The sequence below is a fragment of the Parathielavia appendiculata genome (genome assembly GCF_033297405.1).
Source record: "Parathielavia appendiculata strain CBS 731.68 unplaced genomic scaffold N657scaffold_4, whole genome shotgun sequence".
NCBI lineage: Eukaryota > Fungi > Ascomycota > Sordariomycetes > Sordariales > Chaetomiaceae > Parathielavia > Parathielavia appendiculata.
Window position 1 is genome coordinate 1,112,563 of NW_026944223.1, and position 16,882 is coordinate 1,129,444.

At 55.8% G+C, this 16,882-nt stretch overlaps 6 protein-coding genes across 6 annotated transcripts; 4 read left to right on the forward strand and 2 right to left on the reverse strand.

The window, feature by feature from the left end:
• Positions 1 to 261: 261 nt before the first annotated feature.
• On the forward strand, positions 262 to 2,573 carry N657DRAFT_655197 (MFS general substrate transporter; the record flags this gene model as incomplete). The annotated part of the gene is made up of 3 exons (XM_062794579.1): positions 262 to 415; positions 483 to 1,182; positions 1,238 to 2,573. The coding sequence occupies 3 exons, from the start codon at positions 262 to 264 to the stop codon at positions 2,571 to 2,573; spliced, it is 2,190 nt and encodes a 729-aa protein (XP_062648850.1).
• Positions 2,574 to 2,783: 210 nt separating this feature from the next.
• On the forward strand, positions 2,784 to 4,345 carry N657DRAFT_352293 (uncharacterized protein). The gene is made up of 2 exons (XM_062786930.1): positions 2,784 to 3,710; positions 3,803 to 4,345. The coding sequence occupies exons 1-2, from the start codon at positions 2,994 to 2,996 to the stop codon at positions 4,073 to 4,075; spliced, it is 990 nt and encodes a 329-aa protein (XP_062648851.1). The 5' UTR covers positions 2,784 to 2,993; the 3' UTR covers positions 4,076 to 4,345.
• Positions 4,346 to 4,449: 104 nt separating this feature from the next.
• Positions 4,450 to 5,215, reverse strand: N657DRAFT_655198 (ribosomal protein L37-like protein; the record flags this gene model as incomplete). Its single annotated transcript, XM_062794580.1, has 5 exons — positions 4,450 to 4,598; positions 4,680 to 4,750; positions 4,876 to 4,911; positions 4,974 to 5,001; positions 5,212 to 5,215. The coding sequence occupies 5 exons, from the start codon at positions 5,213 to 5,215 to the stop codon at positions 4,450 to 4,452; spliced, it is 288 nt and encodes a 95-aa protein (XP_062648852.1).
• A 467-nt stretch (positions 5,216 to 5,682) lies between these two features.
• Positions 5,683 to 9,474, reverse strand: N657DRAFT_643891 (uncharacterized protein). The gene is made up of 4 exons (XM_062792641.1): positions 9,103 to 9,474; positions 8,032 to 9,037; positions 7,513 to 7,980; positions 5,683 to 7,454 (listed from the first exon to the last, which is right to left on the reverse strand). Exons 1-4 carry the CDS (start codon positions 9,161 to 9,163, stop codon positions 5,825 to 5,827), a joined length of 3,165 nt encoding a protein of 1,054 aa, XP_062648853.1. The 5' UTR covers positions 9,164 to 9,474; the 3' UTR covers positions 5,683 to 5,824.
• Positions 9,475 to 10,478: 1,004 nt separating this feature from the next.
• Positions 10,479 to 13,712, forward strand: N657DRAFT_593985 (uncharacterized protein). The gene is made up of 2 exons (XM_062789948.1): positions 10,479 to 12,827; positions 12,888 to 13,712. The coding sequence occupies exons 1-2, from the start codon at positions 10,864 to 10,866 to the stop codon at positions 13,228 to 13,230; spliced, it is 2,307 nt and encodes a 768-aa protein (XP_062648854.1). The 5' UTR covers positions 10,479 to 10,863; the 3' UTR covers positions 13,231 to 13,712.
• A 130-nt stretch (positions 13,713 to 13,842) lies between these two features.
• On the forward strand, positions 13,843 to 16,845 carry N657DRAFT_663040 (uncharacterized protein). Its single transcript, XM_062795159.1, has 3 exons — positions 13,843 to 14,922; positions 14,971 to 15,064; positions 15,117 to 16,845. Exons 1-3 carry the CDS (start codon positions 14,169 to 14,171, stop codon positions 16,621 to 16,623), a joined length of 2,355 nt encoding a protein of 784 aa, XP_062648855.1. The 5' UTR covers positions 13,843 to 14,168; the 3' UTR covers positions 16,624 to 16,845.
• Positions 16,846 to 16,882: the final 37 nt, after the last annotated feature.

The following is a 16,882-nucleotide window of genomic DNA, read 5'->3' on the forward strand; positions in this document are numbered from 1 at the left end:
AGGTGGCGAAAGTTTCAAATATCGCTGGTCTCAGTCGCGGGTTGACAGACGATTTAGACCTGCCTCATAAGGTCATCAATTCACGGTTATACCAGTCTCGGCACTTCAGTTCCTTCGGATAACTTCACCCATTCCGCCTGACCGCTCGGTGTACCAAACCACTTACAGCCCATCTTCACTTGCTGTCTTCTTGAAACTTGCGCTTGTCAACACCGCACCATCCTCAGCTCGATATACAAGCCTGCTCTTCCCCCAAAAGACATGGGGGGTCAGGATCCAACTCGTCCCTCTCGGGGTATATTGGGGTCTATCTTCGCTCGCAAGCCTGCTCGAGAGCACAATGCTCGGGAGAAACCCGCGCCTTCCAAATGGTCCATGGGCATTCTAGAAGATAAAGAAACCATCGAAGTTCCAGGTACGCAACTGGCCGCCACAGCGCGTGTTCTTCTGAGCCCCAACACACTGGCTAACTTTTGAGGTAGGCTCGGTACTGCTGTTAGCCGCTGACCACAACGAACCTCTCGGGCTGCGGAATGCGCCAGCAAGGACGTCTCACTCAACCATCCCGGCGGGCATCATCCGCCAGCTACCAGACGATGCCGTGGAGGCACCGAAGAAGAAGACGCCGGATGGCAAGATCATCCTGGAACCCCAACCCGAAGACTCGGCAAACGATCCCCTCAATTGGCCGGCTTGGCGAAGAGACTTGGCTTTGCTGTCTCTTGGGCTCTTTTGTATGGTTGGCGGCGGTACAACCCCCCTACTCGCGGCCGGTTTTACAGATGTCGCCCAGGAGTACGGCGTCGATGTCCACAGCGTCTCGCTGACCACTGGCCTGTACATGATGGGCATGGGCCTTGGATCCGTCCTGTTCTCCCCCACTGCAATCCTCTGGGGAAAAAGGCCCGTCTATCTTTTCGGCGCCGTCGTCTACATGGCAACCTCGATCTGGTGCGCTGCGTCGCCCAATTTCATCTCGCTTGTTCTCGCGCGCATCTTCCAAGGCATTGCAGTCAGTCCGGTAGAATGTCTGCCGTCAGCCACCATTGCCGAGATCTTCTTTCTGCATGAACGTGCCTTCCGGATTGGCATCTACACCCTTCTTTTGCTCGGCGGCAAGAACTTGGTCCCCCTCGTTAGCGCCGTCATCATACAGAACTTGGGGTGGCGCTGGGTTTTCTGGTATGTACTTGGCTCCCTTTCAGAGTCTCAATCAATTCTCTAACCCGTCCTCTAGGGCTGTCGCTATAGTGGTTGCCTTCTGTGGCCTGCTCCTGTTTTTGTTCGTCCCAGAGACCTTCTGGGACCGCGTCCCCCACAGGAAGCCGAAGAACCCCAACTCCAGGCCTGGTTTCTTCCGTCGGCTCTCGTCCAAAGCGAACGTGCTGGCCCCTGCGTCACTTCCTTCTGCCCGCCCGGAGGATGCTCCAATCACCCCAGTTGCACCAGGGGCTCGTGGGAAGGCCCAGCGGGTCGGATTTGCTGCCGAACATGAGACGGAGAGCGTGAAACACACAGAGACGTCAAGCGAGTCGTCTACCAGCGGATCTGCTGAAGAGCTCGTTGCCGGCGGAGACACCAGACGTGGCGGTCAAAGCCTCTCTAGCGACGACCCTGCGCCGACCCGGAAGTCTCTGCCGGAAACGGCCTCTCGGCTTCCATTGCCGGTTAAGCAGGCCAGCTCCGCTGCGGCCTTGGAGCCTCCTGTTAACTCGAGCGACAACGGAAATGGACAACATGACATCGACGTCGAGTCGCAGTCCATCCAAAGCTCCCAAACAGCTGGCGTGGTGCCCTACACAGCTGCTCTGCGCGACCAGCCAGCCCGATCCTTTGTCCAGTCGTTGAAGCCCTTCAACGGACGCCTGAACAAGGACAAATGGCACAAGGTTGCCATCAGGCCTCTGATACTTTTCAGCTACCCTGCTGTTCTCTGGTCCGCCGTGGTTTACTCGTGCTCCGTCGGCTGGCTTATCGTCATCTCGGAATCCATAGCTGTAATATACCGCGAGGAGATCTACGACTTCAACGCCCTCCAGACGGGCCTCGTGTACATCAGCCCCTTTGTCGGCGGTATCCTCGGCTCCGCGGTTGCAGGCAGGGTGTCGGACGTTATTGTCAAGGCGATGGCGCGGCGGAACGGCGGCCTCTACGAGCCTGAGTTCAGACTGGTCATGGCGATACCCATCGCCATCACCACCGTCATCGGCCTGATGGGTTTCGGTTGGTCTGCCCAGGTCCACGATCACTGGATGGTCCCGACCGCCTTCTTTGGCATCATCTCGTTTGGGTGCACCATGGGATCCACGACTAGCATCACCTTTTGCGTCGACAGCTATCGACAGTACGCCGGCGAGGCATTGGTGACACTCAACTTCAGCAAAAACGTCTTACATGGCTTGGTCTTTAGCTTGTTCGTTACCGGATGGCTTTCCGACGATGGGCCGAAGACGGTGTACATCTGGATTGGTGTCATTCAGCTGATTCTACTGCTCTTTACAATCCCCATGTACATCTTCGGCAAACGCTTGCGGATGTGGACAGTGCGGAGGAACTTCATGGAAAAATTTTGAGGGAGCGTTGGATATTTCTGGGTTTGGCACTGATACCCTGGATGGTTTTGGTGTTATTCTGGCTTTCATACGTTGCATTCGCATTGCATGGGGCATAGAACATATGGTACCATTCTGGACATGGAAGAGGCGGACTTCAGGGCGGGCATGATTTTGCTTCTGTCACGATTTACGAAGCATGATATGACACACATGGATACAGCGGTTTTGTACGGAATGCATGACAAATTCCCTCGAAAACCTCTCTCGACGGTACTGTGAGACTTTGTTCATCAGTTTTCAGGAGTCGTACCGTACCCAATCTCACCTTTCACACTGTGCCTTCTCAAACACATTTCCCATAACTTTTCTCGACACCAGCAGCAAGTGCCCCACCAAGACAGACGGAAAGCAGCTCCCGCCACATCGACCTTGATTGCCATGGCATCCCGCATCCCCCACCTACTAGAGCCCTATCTCGCCCTCCCAGACGAGGCTGCCTTCCTCGTGCTAACGGGCGTCCTGGGCGCCAGCACAAACTGGCTGGTCCTCCGCCATCTCTACTCCCTTCTCAAACCCTCATCACCATCACACACATCCCCCGCGAGAGCAGCTGCATTACCACCACCACCACCGCCACAACCCTCGCCATCAGTAACAGCAACAGAACACAACGGCAACCAAGATGATGTGGCAGTCCTGCTAGTAAGCTTCCTCCGGGACTATGCCTTCTGGAGAGAGAACCTCTCTCGGCTAGGGGTGGACCTGGAAGCTGCGGCACGCAGAGGGAAGTTTGGTTACATGGATGGTTTAGGATGGCTGTTTTCCTCTCCTTCCGCCCTCACTTCATCCGGGCAAGGACAGCAGCAGCAGCAGGCACGGGGACAAGGAGGAGGAGGATGGAAGCGCACACTGACGAGTCCCGCGCCGGGAGATATCAGCCGCGTGGTGATGGAGGGTGTGGAACAATTGCAGAGGAGCAACAGCAACAGCATTACTAGTCCGACCGGGAAGGACAGCGAGCTGAAGGGGAAGAAGGTTGTGCTGGTAATTGACGGGTTGGATCTCGTGCTGGCAGCGTCGGATCCTAACGCAGGGGCTGCTGCCGGCCAGGCAACGGCTCTAGCGCTGAAGGAGATGTTGATGGATTTGAGAGAGGTATGTTATTTCGCCGCCTTCATATCGTCCTTCTTCACTTTATTCCCCGCTCGAGAAACATCGCGGACATAAAGGGCTAATACTGGCTTCAGACAACACACGCTGCCATAATCACCCTGGCAGCCGACGACCCGCTTATCAAGGAGCAGGAGACGACGCTCGAGAAGCAGCATGCGTGGTTCACTCTGAGCCTGGCGCATGAGGCCGATACAATGCTCAGTTTGAGGCTGCTTGACACAGGCGCCGCAAAGGACGTAAGTGGGGTCATCAGAATCACACATAAGGACGGCCGCGCCAGGGACCATGAGTACCTGTACCATGTAGGGGGCGACGGTGGTGTTAGGGTATTCGAGCGAGGCCAGTAGTATACTTGATACCCCTTACAATCGGAGTCCACTGCCAGTCCTCTAAGCCCCTAGTTTGGAGACTTGGCTGGCCCTCGCAGGCTGGCATGTCGGTCGTACTCGCACCCTTTAGCGACCGCTCTCCTCTGCCCTTCGCACGGAGACTTGCCCAGAAAACAAAATCTGTGTGATTGGTCCCAAACGTTACGCCATTTTTCATGACCTGTGCTCGATGTTTAGACCGATGAGCCGAGTCCCGCGCGAAATCATGCCATTTCTGTTGTAGCAGCGAAAAGCGAGTGGGTCCGTCCGAAATGTGTCCAGCCCCCGTTACACCGCTCGCCGAAAACGAGCCGTCCCATCGTCCACGGCCCCTCGCCTGTCATGAGAACCGATTATGAAGAAGCCGCAGCAGCGGGGCCCTGAGAGCCCTTGGGGACGCCGGTCCGGAAGCCGTTCTTGAACCGCCTGGAAACTGTGCTGAGGTACCGCATCCGGCCGGTGCCGGTAACCTTTCTACGCTTCGCCTTCTCGGACCAGTTGTCTGTGACGCGCTTGTGTCAGCGGTTGAACCTTAGGAGGAACTCGGAGTGAACCCGAGCGATTCTGGGTGCTGGAAACGTACACTTGCGGGTCTTAGCAGCCGGGTAGCCGCATGAGGCGCAGGTCTTCTTCTGATTGTGGAGGGACCGGCGTCTGTCGAAAACAATATCTTTGTCAATGTCTGCCTCGCAAAGATCGTCCGTGTGTCTCGTCGTCCCCGCCCAGAATCCAATCGTGTCATCTCGCTCATCGGATTCGGAGGGTTGGTATCGACTTACCCGCAGCGTCTGCAGAGACCGTGGGTCTTGTTGTGGCTGAAAATGGCAGTCAGTATGTGACCCAGCGATGAAGCCTTGGTACGAGACGTCGAACATACCGCTTGCCGAAGCTGGAGGTACCCTTGGCTGTAATCCAGTGTCAGCTGCAATGGTCCCAACCCAAGCTTCGCAAACGACGAGAAAAATGTGTCCCAGAGAAAATTTCGAAGACACAGCGGTGTAGTCGGAGAAAAATGGCTTTCAAAGTTCGTCGAGCAATCGGGAATCGGTGCAAGGGAACGGCGGGCATCGAGCAAGGAAACGGGTCCTCATCGCAATGAGGTAGGTGTAACGTACTCATTTTGGCGGTAGCTCTGCGAAGAAATCAAATTAGTATCGAAAGAGAGTCCAGCGGCGTATGAAGAGCTTGACATACCTGCGTCGTCGTCGACAGGCGGATCGGTTGTGATGTGCAGGTTCTCGCGGGTCAACAAGGATCGCGAAATTTTGGGAATGTGTGGCCAAGCGATTCCAGCTTAGGGCTGCGGCATGTTGAGCCACACTCACAGCAGCCAAAAATGGAAATGTGTGGCTGACCCCGCCAACCGGTCAGCGCCCCACAAAGAGAACCAAGCACGAGCCGGTCCCGCACACGAACCAGCATGCTCCACATCGGCTATCCCCCGAGGTTCTGGGGGCGTTAAACACCGACAGACGAAACACTCACGAAGGACGCCTTTCGCATAGTGCATCTGACCATACGTTCGCAGCCACATCATATCACGGATCTAAGAGTTGATAGATTTAGTGATCTTTGCGAAGGTCACCACCATATCAGCACCACCAAGCATTTACCGAACACTGGATGCAAACAATTCCGAGCTACTTGGGCAAACAAAGCTTCTATACAGTATCGAGTGCTACCAAATCTTATCATCCCTATTCATTAGAAGCTGCTCAACTCCCGATTTTATGCACCGTCAGCGAGATTCAACTTGCTGAACTCCGCCAGCGTCCTCTCGTAATTCTCCTTGGCCGCCTGAGCATCGGCCAGCTTCTTCTTCTCCGCGGAGAGAACCACATCGCTGACCTTCTCGAACCCCTCACGCGCCATGAGCTCTTGTTGCTTGGTAATGGCGAGTGTGGTCTTCTGGAGTTTAGTGTTGATCTTCTTGATCTCGGCATCAATGTCCTTGATCTGCGTGCTGACTTGCAGCAGAACCGCCACGTCGGCGGAGATGACATGGACGGCACAGCCTTTGGGCGACGACGCCTCGTCGGCATCGGGCCCAAGGACGCTGACTTCAGCTATGCCTTTCCCGGACAGAGTCTTGATGTTCTGGAGCTGTGCGCTGACCTTGTCCAAACTGGCGGCCGTGGACGCCTTGATGAAAGCACGGCCGTCTGCCCGAATGTTGTAGTCAGCAGCCAAGGACCGGACGCCACCGGCGCACCGGAGGCCGAGTTCATAGTCCTCCGCGTCGGACGCAAATTCCAATGAGTTGTCGGGCTCGGGATACGGCGCCAACATGACGGAGGCCGGCGCATCGTCTTTGTTGCGGGGAAGACGCTGCCACAGCTCCTCGGTAATGAACGGCATGAATGGATGCAGCAAACGCAGGGCAACGTCCAGCGTCCAATACAACGTCTGCTGGACGCTCTGCTGCTGCGCCGGAGTGCCATCGCTAAGGATGCCCTTGCTGTTCTCGATGAACACGTCGCACAGCTCGTCATAAAAGAACTGGTACGCAAGCTTTGTGCTTGTGGAGAACTGACGCGTCTCGAGAGCCTCGTTGATACCCTTGACGGCACAGTTCATTCGATAAAGTATCCACCGCTCCGGTACGGAGAGGGCCGAAGTGTCGAGGTTGGAGGCCGGAACGAAATCCTCGGGCAATTTGCCCAGGACGTACTTGCTGGCCTGCCAGACCTTGTTGCAAAAGCGGCGATAGGCATGCATCACCTTGATATCAAAGTTGATGTCACCGCCACCGGTGGTGTACGAGAGCAGAGTGAACCGAAGGGCGTCTGCTCCGCATTCTGGGATGCCGCCAGGGAACGCAGTCTTCTGGTACTTGGTTGCTCGTTCGACCTCCTCCTCCTTGAGATTGCCCGTGAGAAGCTTGGCGTGCAGCGCCTCAAGCTCAATACCGTTGATGATGTCGAGCGGGTCGATGACATTGCCCAACGACTTGCTCATCTTCCTACCCTCAGAGTCACGGATCAAACTGTGGCAGTAGACCTCGGTGAAGGGCACCTGGCCCGTCAGCTTCAGACTGAGCATGATCATGCGGCTGACCCAAAAGAACAGAATATCCCAGCCCGTTTCCAGCATGCTGGTGGGAAAGAAGTTCTTGAAGTCTCGGCTCTCGGTGTTGGGCCATCCGAGAATAGACATTGGCCACAAACCGGAGCTGAACCAAGTGTCGAGGCAGTCTGGATCCTGTTCCAGGCGGAACTTCTTCCCAGCGTACTTGGCCTCAGCCTTGGCCTGAGCTTCTTCCGCCGTCCTGCCCACAACCCACGGAGAGTTGTCGGTCTCACGGATATCTTCCTCTCCCTCGAAAATGACGCGGTAAGCTGGAATACGGTGACCCCACCTGCAGGGGAACAACATTAGCGACAAGATTCCGCACCGAAAAAGCGTGTCAGACCTACCAAAGTTGCCGAGAGATGCACCAGTCGTTCACATTTGACAGCCACCTGTCGTAAGATTTCCTTGCGCTCTCAGGGCTAATCTTGATTTTGCCCTCCTCGACGACCTTGAGGGCAGCATCTGCCATCTCCTTCATGCGGACCCACCATTGCGGCGTCATGTATGGCTCAATGACATCCTTGGTCTTTTCGCACAAGGGGATGACCATTGCGTTCGGCTCTTTTTTTACGAAGAGCCCGCGCTTTGTCAGCTCCTCGACGACCGTGTACCGGGCGTGGAACCTCTTCTGTCCCTGGAACATGGGGCCGGCATTCTCATTGAGAGTACCGTCCTCGTTGAGAATGTTGATGAATTCGAGGTTGTGGCGTTCACCCAACTTGTAGTCGTTGAAGTCGTGAGCCGGCGTGAGCTTGACAGCTCCAGTACCGAACTCGGGATCGACGTAGCTGTCTTCGACAATCGGAAGAAGGCTATAACTTGTAAGCGGATGGGAATACTGAGTCACCAGTGAACCTACTGACCGGTCTGTGAACGGATGGCGCGCGAACTTGCCGACAAGATGGGCGTAACGAGTGTCGCCAGGGCTAACGGCAATACCGCTGTCGCCGAGCATGGTCTCGGGACGGGTCGTTGCAACCTCGATGGTCAGGTCCGTACCGTCAATCGGGTATTTGAAGTGAGTGAGGACACCAAACTCGACCTTCCGGTCATAGCCCGGCACATCGAGCATGGTACGGCCGGTGATCTCCTTGTTCTCCACCTCCAACGAGCTGAGGGCGGTCCGCAAGTGGGTGCACCAATTGACCAGACGACTTGACCTGTAGATGTAGCCTTCGTCGTGAAGGCGGCAGAACGTCTCCATGGTGGCGGCGCTGAGATTCTCGTCCATGGTGAAAGCCTCGCGGGACCAGTCCATCGACCCACCCATGAGCCTCTGGGCGTTGTTGATGCGCTGATGGTACTCGCCCTTCCATTCCCAGACAAGCTTTGTGAACTCCTCCCGGCCAAGCTCAAGGCGCGTCTGCTTCTGTTTCTTCCAGAGCATCTTCTCGACGACGGACTGCGTAGAGATGCCGGCATGATCACAACCGGGGACCCAGAGCGCAGAGTAACCCCTCATACGGTACCACCGAATCAGGGTGTCCTGGAGCGAGTTGGCCAAGGCATGACCGCAGTGAAGGGCGCCGGTGACGTTGGGAGGCGGTAGAGGTATGACAAACTTCTTGGCATCGGGCGATTCGCGGAGCTTGGGTTGGAAGAAGCCGCTCTTCTCCCACCACTGGTACCAAGCAGACTCGACAGCTTTCGGATTGTATGCCTGAAAATGCGGATCGTTGAAGGGGCGGATAAGCTTCTTCTCGCCGGCAGGAGTCTCGTCGTGGTAAGGAGGGAGGGAGGGCGCCTGTGCCTTGGGAGCCGCCGGGGCGACGGCTTTCTGCTGGGGCTGCTGTTGCTGTTGCTGCTTCAGCTTGGCCTGCTTTGCCGCGAACTTGGCCGCCTTATCCGCCTTGGCCTTTTCCTTTTGTTCTGATATTCGGAGTAGGTTTTAGCGTCGGCACGGGCTGGCCGGAGACGTTCGGAAGCTCACTCACCATTCTTCTTGGCCGTGGCCGGATCGGGTGCGGGAGTGTCAGCGGGGGCGACCGGAGCCATGTTTGCTGGTTGTCGCAAGGAGTAGTGTCGAGGCGATGGCAGGATGAAGGCCGAGGGAAGTTTGAGCAGCGGTTCCCGTCTCAGGCTAGCCAGTCGCCGCAACAAATCCAGCATCCAGGGCTTAATGGAGGGGTCAATGGGCTGAAAAGAGGGGCGGGGAGGTGACTTGTTAGATGGGCCCTCAAGGCGCAGGAATTTCTGCGGGCGAGAGGAGCCAATGCATGAGTCAAGACGGAGCAGCTGCAGACTCCACAGGGTCCGGCCTGTGGACGTTGGCCTTGGATACCGTAGCTAACCCTAACTATGAGCTTGGGCAGCAACTACCTGCTGGTTTCGGTCCTTGACAAGGACAAGATTTGTGACTCTAGTTTGTCAACCCTCCATCATTTATAGGGTGTCCATATTACCGCGACCATTGCTCAACTTCCTTCACTCCCAAAGAGTCACGGTGCTTGAGTTGGTAAAGCATGTTTGTAACACATTGGGTGTACAAAGGGTTCGGGTTAAGGACTGGCAGTCCTTAGAAACATATACAACAGTAATTGTACACTATCCCGTCGTCTTGATACCCGAAAGCAGCTATGATGATGCCAAGACCTATTTCCTACCGCACAGGCCTCGATCTTCTCTTTCCCTCTTTGGTTGGAAAATACAGAACTCATTCATTATCATCCCCGGCAGTACAAGTCTTTCACGCGACTGACTGCCTGTACGAGCACCGTTATGTACGTTACGAGGCCGGACACTCCTATAGGGCGCGGCGGGCATCTAAGAATATGAAGTCTAGGAGGCTCCCGTTACTATAAAAAAATACTCCCTTAAGCTAAAATATTTGGCTGTCGAAATACTCAGGTTACTCACTTACACCGAGATACCTTTACTAGCAATAGGCTCCTATAAGAGAAGGAGAATTTCTAACTTCGAAAAAGAGGATCTAACGGACGCTCCTTCCTAAGGAAAATCTTAACCGAAAAATTGATGTTTAACAAAGTTGATCTTCCCCCTTAAAAAAATCATTAGTTGAATAGCTCCGTCGATAATTGTCACGCGTGGTGAAGAGAGTTGATTTCTAACATGTTAAGGGATGATCTTCTGTGTTCATGAAATACTCACCTGAGTATCTTGCGTAGTAGAGGTATTTTACAAACGTTCAAACGATACCCTAGCTCATTATCTCAGATCCACTCGACCCAAGAAATGCGGGAAGCGGGTGTTGGCTGCCGCACTCTTGGCATGTCGTATTTGGTTGCGGGTACGGCCGCGGATTCGGTCTCGCTCATGTTCGATTTTGTACTTTCCGCCCCCAAGGTATGTACAAATACCGCCTTCGTGCTTTCCAGTTGGGCGTGTCACAACCTCGTCAGGCACTGCGTGACCTTGAACCCAATGCAGGCAGGCCTGCTGGGGCACGCCCCACCCTGCGTGATCACAAGTCCCCATGTGCAGGACTCCTCGTCATCCATAACTGGTGTTTTGCATTAAGGCTTTCCCTAGCTCGACTGATTAACCTCCGCTGCCAACTGCTTTGTTCTCTAAGATCGCTTGCACGAATGACTAAACACGTTACGGCCTGCCTTGACGCTGCAAGCAGTGCCGCCAAACCCATTCCTTTACCCTGATCTACTACTTGATGTGTTGGATTTGGGAACATCATCTCAGACTCAAGTTATCCAACAGCGCGCGACACCGCCGACTCCAAGATGCGACCGCCTCGAGCTGCCATCCTCGTCCTCTTCTGTTCCGCGTCCTTTTTCCTCGTCTGCCGATCTATCAGTTCGATCCGCCGACCGAGCCCTTCAGCAACATCCTTGCCGCCGAGAAAGTCGCCATTTCGAGCCCTCTTCTCATTCGGCGCGCCCTTTTCTCTCTTCCCCCCAAGCGCTGCCATCAGCCTTACCGACGACAACAGCACCTTCTTCCCCGCTCGGCCGGCCGCGTTCGGGCCACCTCTGCCTGCCAAGGGGCTGAGCGGGCGTCTGTGGATAGGCAGCGGCTTTCCAGAGGAGACCTTGCAGGATGGCGAAGGCGAAGGCGAGCTAGGTTGCAGCGATCTGCCCGAGTGGGAGGACGGAAGGTTGAAGTTGGCTATCACGGCCACGGAGCAAGCATCGGCCAGCAGCAAGTCTGGCCCCGCCGCCATTTCCCCAAAGAGCTTGGGTTCGGACGACCTGGCGAAAGATCCCGCAGCTGGCCGAAACGGGGTGCAGAAGCGACAGCCCAAGCCTCGAGCCAGGTCTGTCGATGACGGAACAGACGACCATCTCCTAGAATCCCTTCGGAAGACGAGAAGCCCGTCCAGTGAGGCATCGACAGCGTCGGGGGCGAGTCACGCCGATATCCAGTCGATACAGGAGACGGCCGAAATCACTGGCAAAGTCGTTCTGCTGAGTCGAGGTGGCTGTGGGTTTGTCGACAAGGTCAAATGGGCCCAACGCCGCGGCGCCGTCGCTGTCATTGTTGGAGATAACCAGAAGGGCGGACCCCTGATCCAAATGTTCGCGCGAGACAATGCGGACAACGTCACGATCCCTTCGGTCTTCACCTCACGCACCACTGCCCACCTGCTATCCTCGCTGATGCAACCCGGGAGTCTCGTCGAGGATGTCCTCGGCAGAATCGGGGACCCGCCGCTGAAGGCCCAACGTTCTAGCAAGACCGGGGGTAATAAGAATGCGCAGAGATCCTCGACCTCAGCTAAATATGATCGCAATTTGGCATCAAAGAGTCTGCCGGGTCAGCCCAAGGAGCCCACTGCGGCGAGAAGGAGCTCGATCTCCAGGCGATTTGGTTGGAGAGGCGGCCAGGGTGTTTCTCCCAAGGACTCGGCGACTGAGAAATCCTTCTCCAGCAGCTCTGAGACTTCAGCTAGGCAGGCTGCCAAACCGGGCAAAGCTGGCAATAGCCAGCCTGTGAGTTCCAATGGACCCAACGGCGGCAGTATCACCCGGGAGAGCGGAGAATATGTGCCAGACCCAGTCAGCGCCAGTAGTGGGAAGTCAGGGTCGTCCTCTGGCCCCCGCCGGGGTTTTTTTGGGAAGGTCTTCGGTGACAAAGAGGAAGCGGGAGGACAATTCAGCGAGCCATCACAGGAGACCGGGAGTCCGTCGGTTGCTGTTCCGACTCCGGCTCCCCTTGGCCCGGGCGGCAGTGATGCGAGGGACGGCCTCTGGGTGACGATCACCCCTACTGGCAGTGCCAGCCCCTTTTTTGACACACTCCTGGTGTTGGTGGTCAGCCCCCTGATCACACTAACGGTGGTGTATGCTCTCCTCATCCTCCGGATCAAAATTCGGATGCGGAGGTGGAGAGCCCCGAAGTCAGTTGTGGATCGGCTTCCGGTACGGACCTACCAGACAGTCGCATCCTCGCCCACCCAGTCACCAAGGACAGCGTCACCGACAAGCTCCTCGCCCACAACGCCGCTATTGTCACGGCCACGGTCGCATACCACTACTGGGGTTCCGGGAAGAGCCCTGGCCAGAACTGATGATGCTGTGCAGGTACGTGTGCATTCTCACGAGAAGAACTCGCGCAGCGTTTCCAGCGAATGGAAGAAGTACATGGGTAGGCAAGTGGAGTGTGTTGTCTGCCTGGAAGAGTACGTCGACGGGGTCAGCAGGGTCATGAGCCTTCCGTGTGGTCATGAGTTCCACGCCGAGTGCATGTAAGTCATCAAGAGCCATAAGAAGCTCCGTTTCGGATAGCATATTGACCAAAGACGCAGAACACCATGGCTTACCACTAGACGGCGCACATGTCCGATTTGCAAGAACGATGTTGTGCGATCGCTGGCTCGCGGGACCTCGTCGGGCCCGCAGTATGAGCCTTTCCGCGAGGACGGCTACGAGAATAACGGCGAGGCTTCCGACACATTTGAAAACAGGCTTCCCTCCCCCAACAGACTTGATGACGATCTTGAGCGAGGCCCTGGGTGGTCTCAACCATCAAGACAGGATTGGCACGCAAGCCGACATGATGTGTGGTTCAGCGCCCTGACGAGTCGGATAGGAGGGAGCTCGTCGTTCTCGACGAGGCGGGACGCTTCTGGGGAAGACCGAGGCCGGTGATCGCATGGGGAGTGCCAGGGGCCCAGTTACCGTTCACTTATGGAGAACGGGGCCATGGTGGATCTGCCAAGGGCGGGATTTCTGGGTTTTGCATTCTATGGGGATAAAGGGTATTGGGCGCTTTAGGCATGGTGGCATGGTAAGGGTCGGAGTGGCTTTTGGGCTGGTACTGACACTCGCTTTTTGAATCTATATCGTGATACCTCTTTTCTTACCACTTCAGGCTTGCTTGGTTTCTAAACCGGCGAGCTTCTAACTCAGGCCGACCGGAGTCTGGCAATGACAGGACTGGCTCCAACGCCATTCTACTCCAAGTTCCATAGATGGCATCTGGTTGTTCTTCTGCTTTGTGCAGGTCGGTAGGAGCCGATTGTGTGGAATAGGTTATGGGAAGCAACCTTGAGATTCCACTCGCTGCGTAATTTGAGGGCTGTGTCACCTGCACCTTAGCATAAATATCAATTGATTCATTTCACTTCGTTCAATTGGATATTCAGAACTCAGGGTCGTGGTCAAGGCGAGTTGGCCAGGTGAGAAGGAAATACGATCCATGCCAGCGATACCCCACACCGAACACACCGAGCACACCTTGTATTGTTGACCTGCGGTCGCGACTTCCAAGCAGATCAACAAAGGTTACACAACCGGAAGAGCTTTAAGCACGCAACTGCCCTTATCATTCGAATTTCTGCTTCGATTCTGCAGAGCCTTCTATTTAACGTCCACTTCAGTCTGGAAATAATCTGACCGTTGTCGACAGCCGTGAGATTGCGAGCTTAAACTATCTAACACTACTTCATTGGAAGTGGCAAGCGCAACCTCTTGCAGGGAAACAACTTTCGAGCTCAGGCTCTTAGTTCTTACTTTCAGCACTCAGGTGCGTCCTGCTTTCATCTCAGTTGGTCCAGGGCGTAAAGTTGGCCAGGCCAAATGAAGCCATGTCGCGCTACCTTGCTCCATCCAAAATCGCCTTGTTGGCTCTCGTTCAGCTTTACATTGAAGGGGCACTTCCCAACAATGCCATCGTGCCGGTGATCGACTTCCTGGCAAGTCACTTGCTCGATTACAGCTTGGCAGGGCCTTCCCCGGCCCCGGCCGAACAATGGAAAAGGGCTGAGAACACCATCAGCCTTGCCGTGTCGGTCCAGCACTTCGAGAAATTGCTGGCCTCGTTTGCTGCTGTTGACCGCCTTCCCGGCCGCAGCTTGTGGGACAGATTTCTGGAGAAACTATGGGGTATTGACTCGCTTCATACCCTGCACGACTTCGTTGACCAGCTACCGAACCTCCTGGCGAGGACCAAGGCCGAACTGCGCGAAATGGCCGAGCGCGGCGAGAACCCCCCTTCCGGCGTACTTCTCTCTCGCAGTTCCCCTTTTGGAGCCTTTGTGAGGCGATCGCACCTCGAGTTCTCCAGGATGCCGTTCGATCAGGTGGCCGAACTGTGGAGGACGTTTGTTAAATATCGCCAACCGACGGCACCTTACTGGAGGCGGCGAAATCCTCAGCACAGCCGGCTCAGCTTTGACTCGGTGCTCCTGGAGGGAGAGCATGAGTGGGGGACCCAGACGGACGAGGTTGCCGTGGCAGCGTACGGAAACATGCTGCTCATGGACGATGATGACCCTTCCGTGCCCGTCAGCACCGATGATATTCAAGCCATGCTGGAGTTCCAGATTGAACAGGTTCAGAGTGAGTCCTTGCTTGGAGTTCTCGGAGGCGGATCGCTGATCGCAACAGAGTACGGAGTTCGAGTACCGCCGAATATCAGGGACGATTTTCTGAAACTCTTGAAGAGCGCTCGTGTCGTCCCGAGCTTGTCACACTATCACAGGTTCGATTAACACCTCCCAGTGACCGCGCTTCTTAGCTAAGGAACAAATCAGCTTCTCAGATTCATCGCTGTCGGGTGAATGCCCATCATCTTTCGACCACCTCCACCGCTACTTCGATTACACGATGCAAAACCGGGACCGCTTGTTCTACCAATACGCGCTGCTGAACCTAGCAATTGCGCAGTCAAATTTTGGCTGTCACAAAGACGCAGTAGCAACCATGCTGGAAGCTATTTCGACTGCCAAAGAGAACAGGGATACAGCTTGCCTCAACTTTGCCCTAAGCTGGCTCTTCCACTTCAGCCTGGCTCGCCCGAATCTGGTCAAGGAGCTCAAAGACAACAGCATGCTCGGTAGTGGCAAGGAGTTGCTCGCCTTTCTCCGGACAAAAGCAAAGGAGACGGGCATGTGGATACTATGGAGCTCGGCGCTTTTGAGCGAGGCCAAGCTTGAGCTTGCAGACGGGGACAGCATCTCGACTGCCCTGGAGAACATGGTGCGGAGTTCCCAGATTATTGTTGAGAGAAACGTCCAGACCATGCTTGGGGCCCAGCTCTCCCTGGTAATTGCATTGTGGGACAGGGTTGGTCTGGCTGTAATGTCGAAGATGACATGCGAGGTCTTCCTCCGCTGCCATACAAAGACGTCTTTGTTTGACGATAAGCTGAGGCTCACGTGTCGAATGGCTGGGCTGCTGGCTGGGACGGGGAACTATGAAGAAGCGTTTGCGAGGCTGGAGGCCATCGACACCAATTCGCTCCGCTCGGCAAAACCCGACCAATACTGGCACCTCTACCGCGGACTCCTCAAACTACGTCAAGATCTTCACCACAACAACCTGGAGTCGGCCGAGACTCTGCTTTTCCAGCTGCTCCAGAACAACCCCGAGGACACTGAGCACGACATGGTCTTCATCATCGACACGCTGCACATTGAGGCGCTGACCCGCCGCCGGGACTACGAAACAGCCTTCGCCAAAGTTGAGCGACTGATCTCGGAATTCCGCGAGGAAAACAGGGACACATCGTTGCGCATCCGCCTCCTCCTGATCAAAGCCCACCTCTTCGACTGCATCGGCCGGCCAGAGAAGGGCTTCAGCATTGTGATGCGCGCGGCAAGCATGGCCTGGCGGGCTCGGCTCCTGGCGCTCCTGTGGCAGGCAATTGGGGCCCTGGCCAACATCCTCAACTGCCTGGGCGAGTTCGCGGCGGCAGAGCTACTGCTCGTCGCCGTTCTGCCCCGCTGTCTCGAGACGGACGTAGTCTACACGGCGGGCATGCTGTACAGCCTATTGGCGGACGCGAGGGCGGGCTTGGCAGGCGGGATGAAGGGGCGCGGCGACCCGGCGGAGAGGGTGAAGATGATGGGGAGAGTTCACGGGGCGTTGGATTCGGCGTTTCAGTGCTTTTCGGCCGTGGAAGATGTGGAAAAGAGGTTTGAGATGATGGCGAAGAAGGCGGCGCTGTTTCGGGCGGAGGGGAATCTTGCGCAGGCTGAGAGTTGCGCGGATACGTACCTGGGGCTGTGGGCGGAAGAGCAGGCAAGGAAGGGGGCATGATAGAGTGCCTCCTGAGGCTGGCAGAGGCAAGCAGGAGGGGGGGGTTGATAGTGCTGCCGAAGCCGGTGCGCGGTGCTGGCTCAGGCGACGGGTAGGAAGAAATGGCTGTCAGTTTGAATGTCCTGGGCCCAATTCATCTTGAATGCCGAATGCCTTCACCTTCCTTCCAGCACATGTCTGATCCTTCCAAACACCTCTTACTGTCAATCCCGCGCATTGGACAGCAATAATACCACCACGAACTGGGATCAAGTCGGTA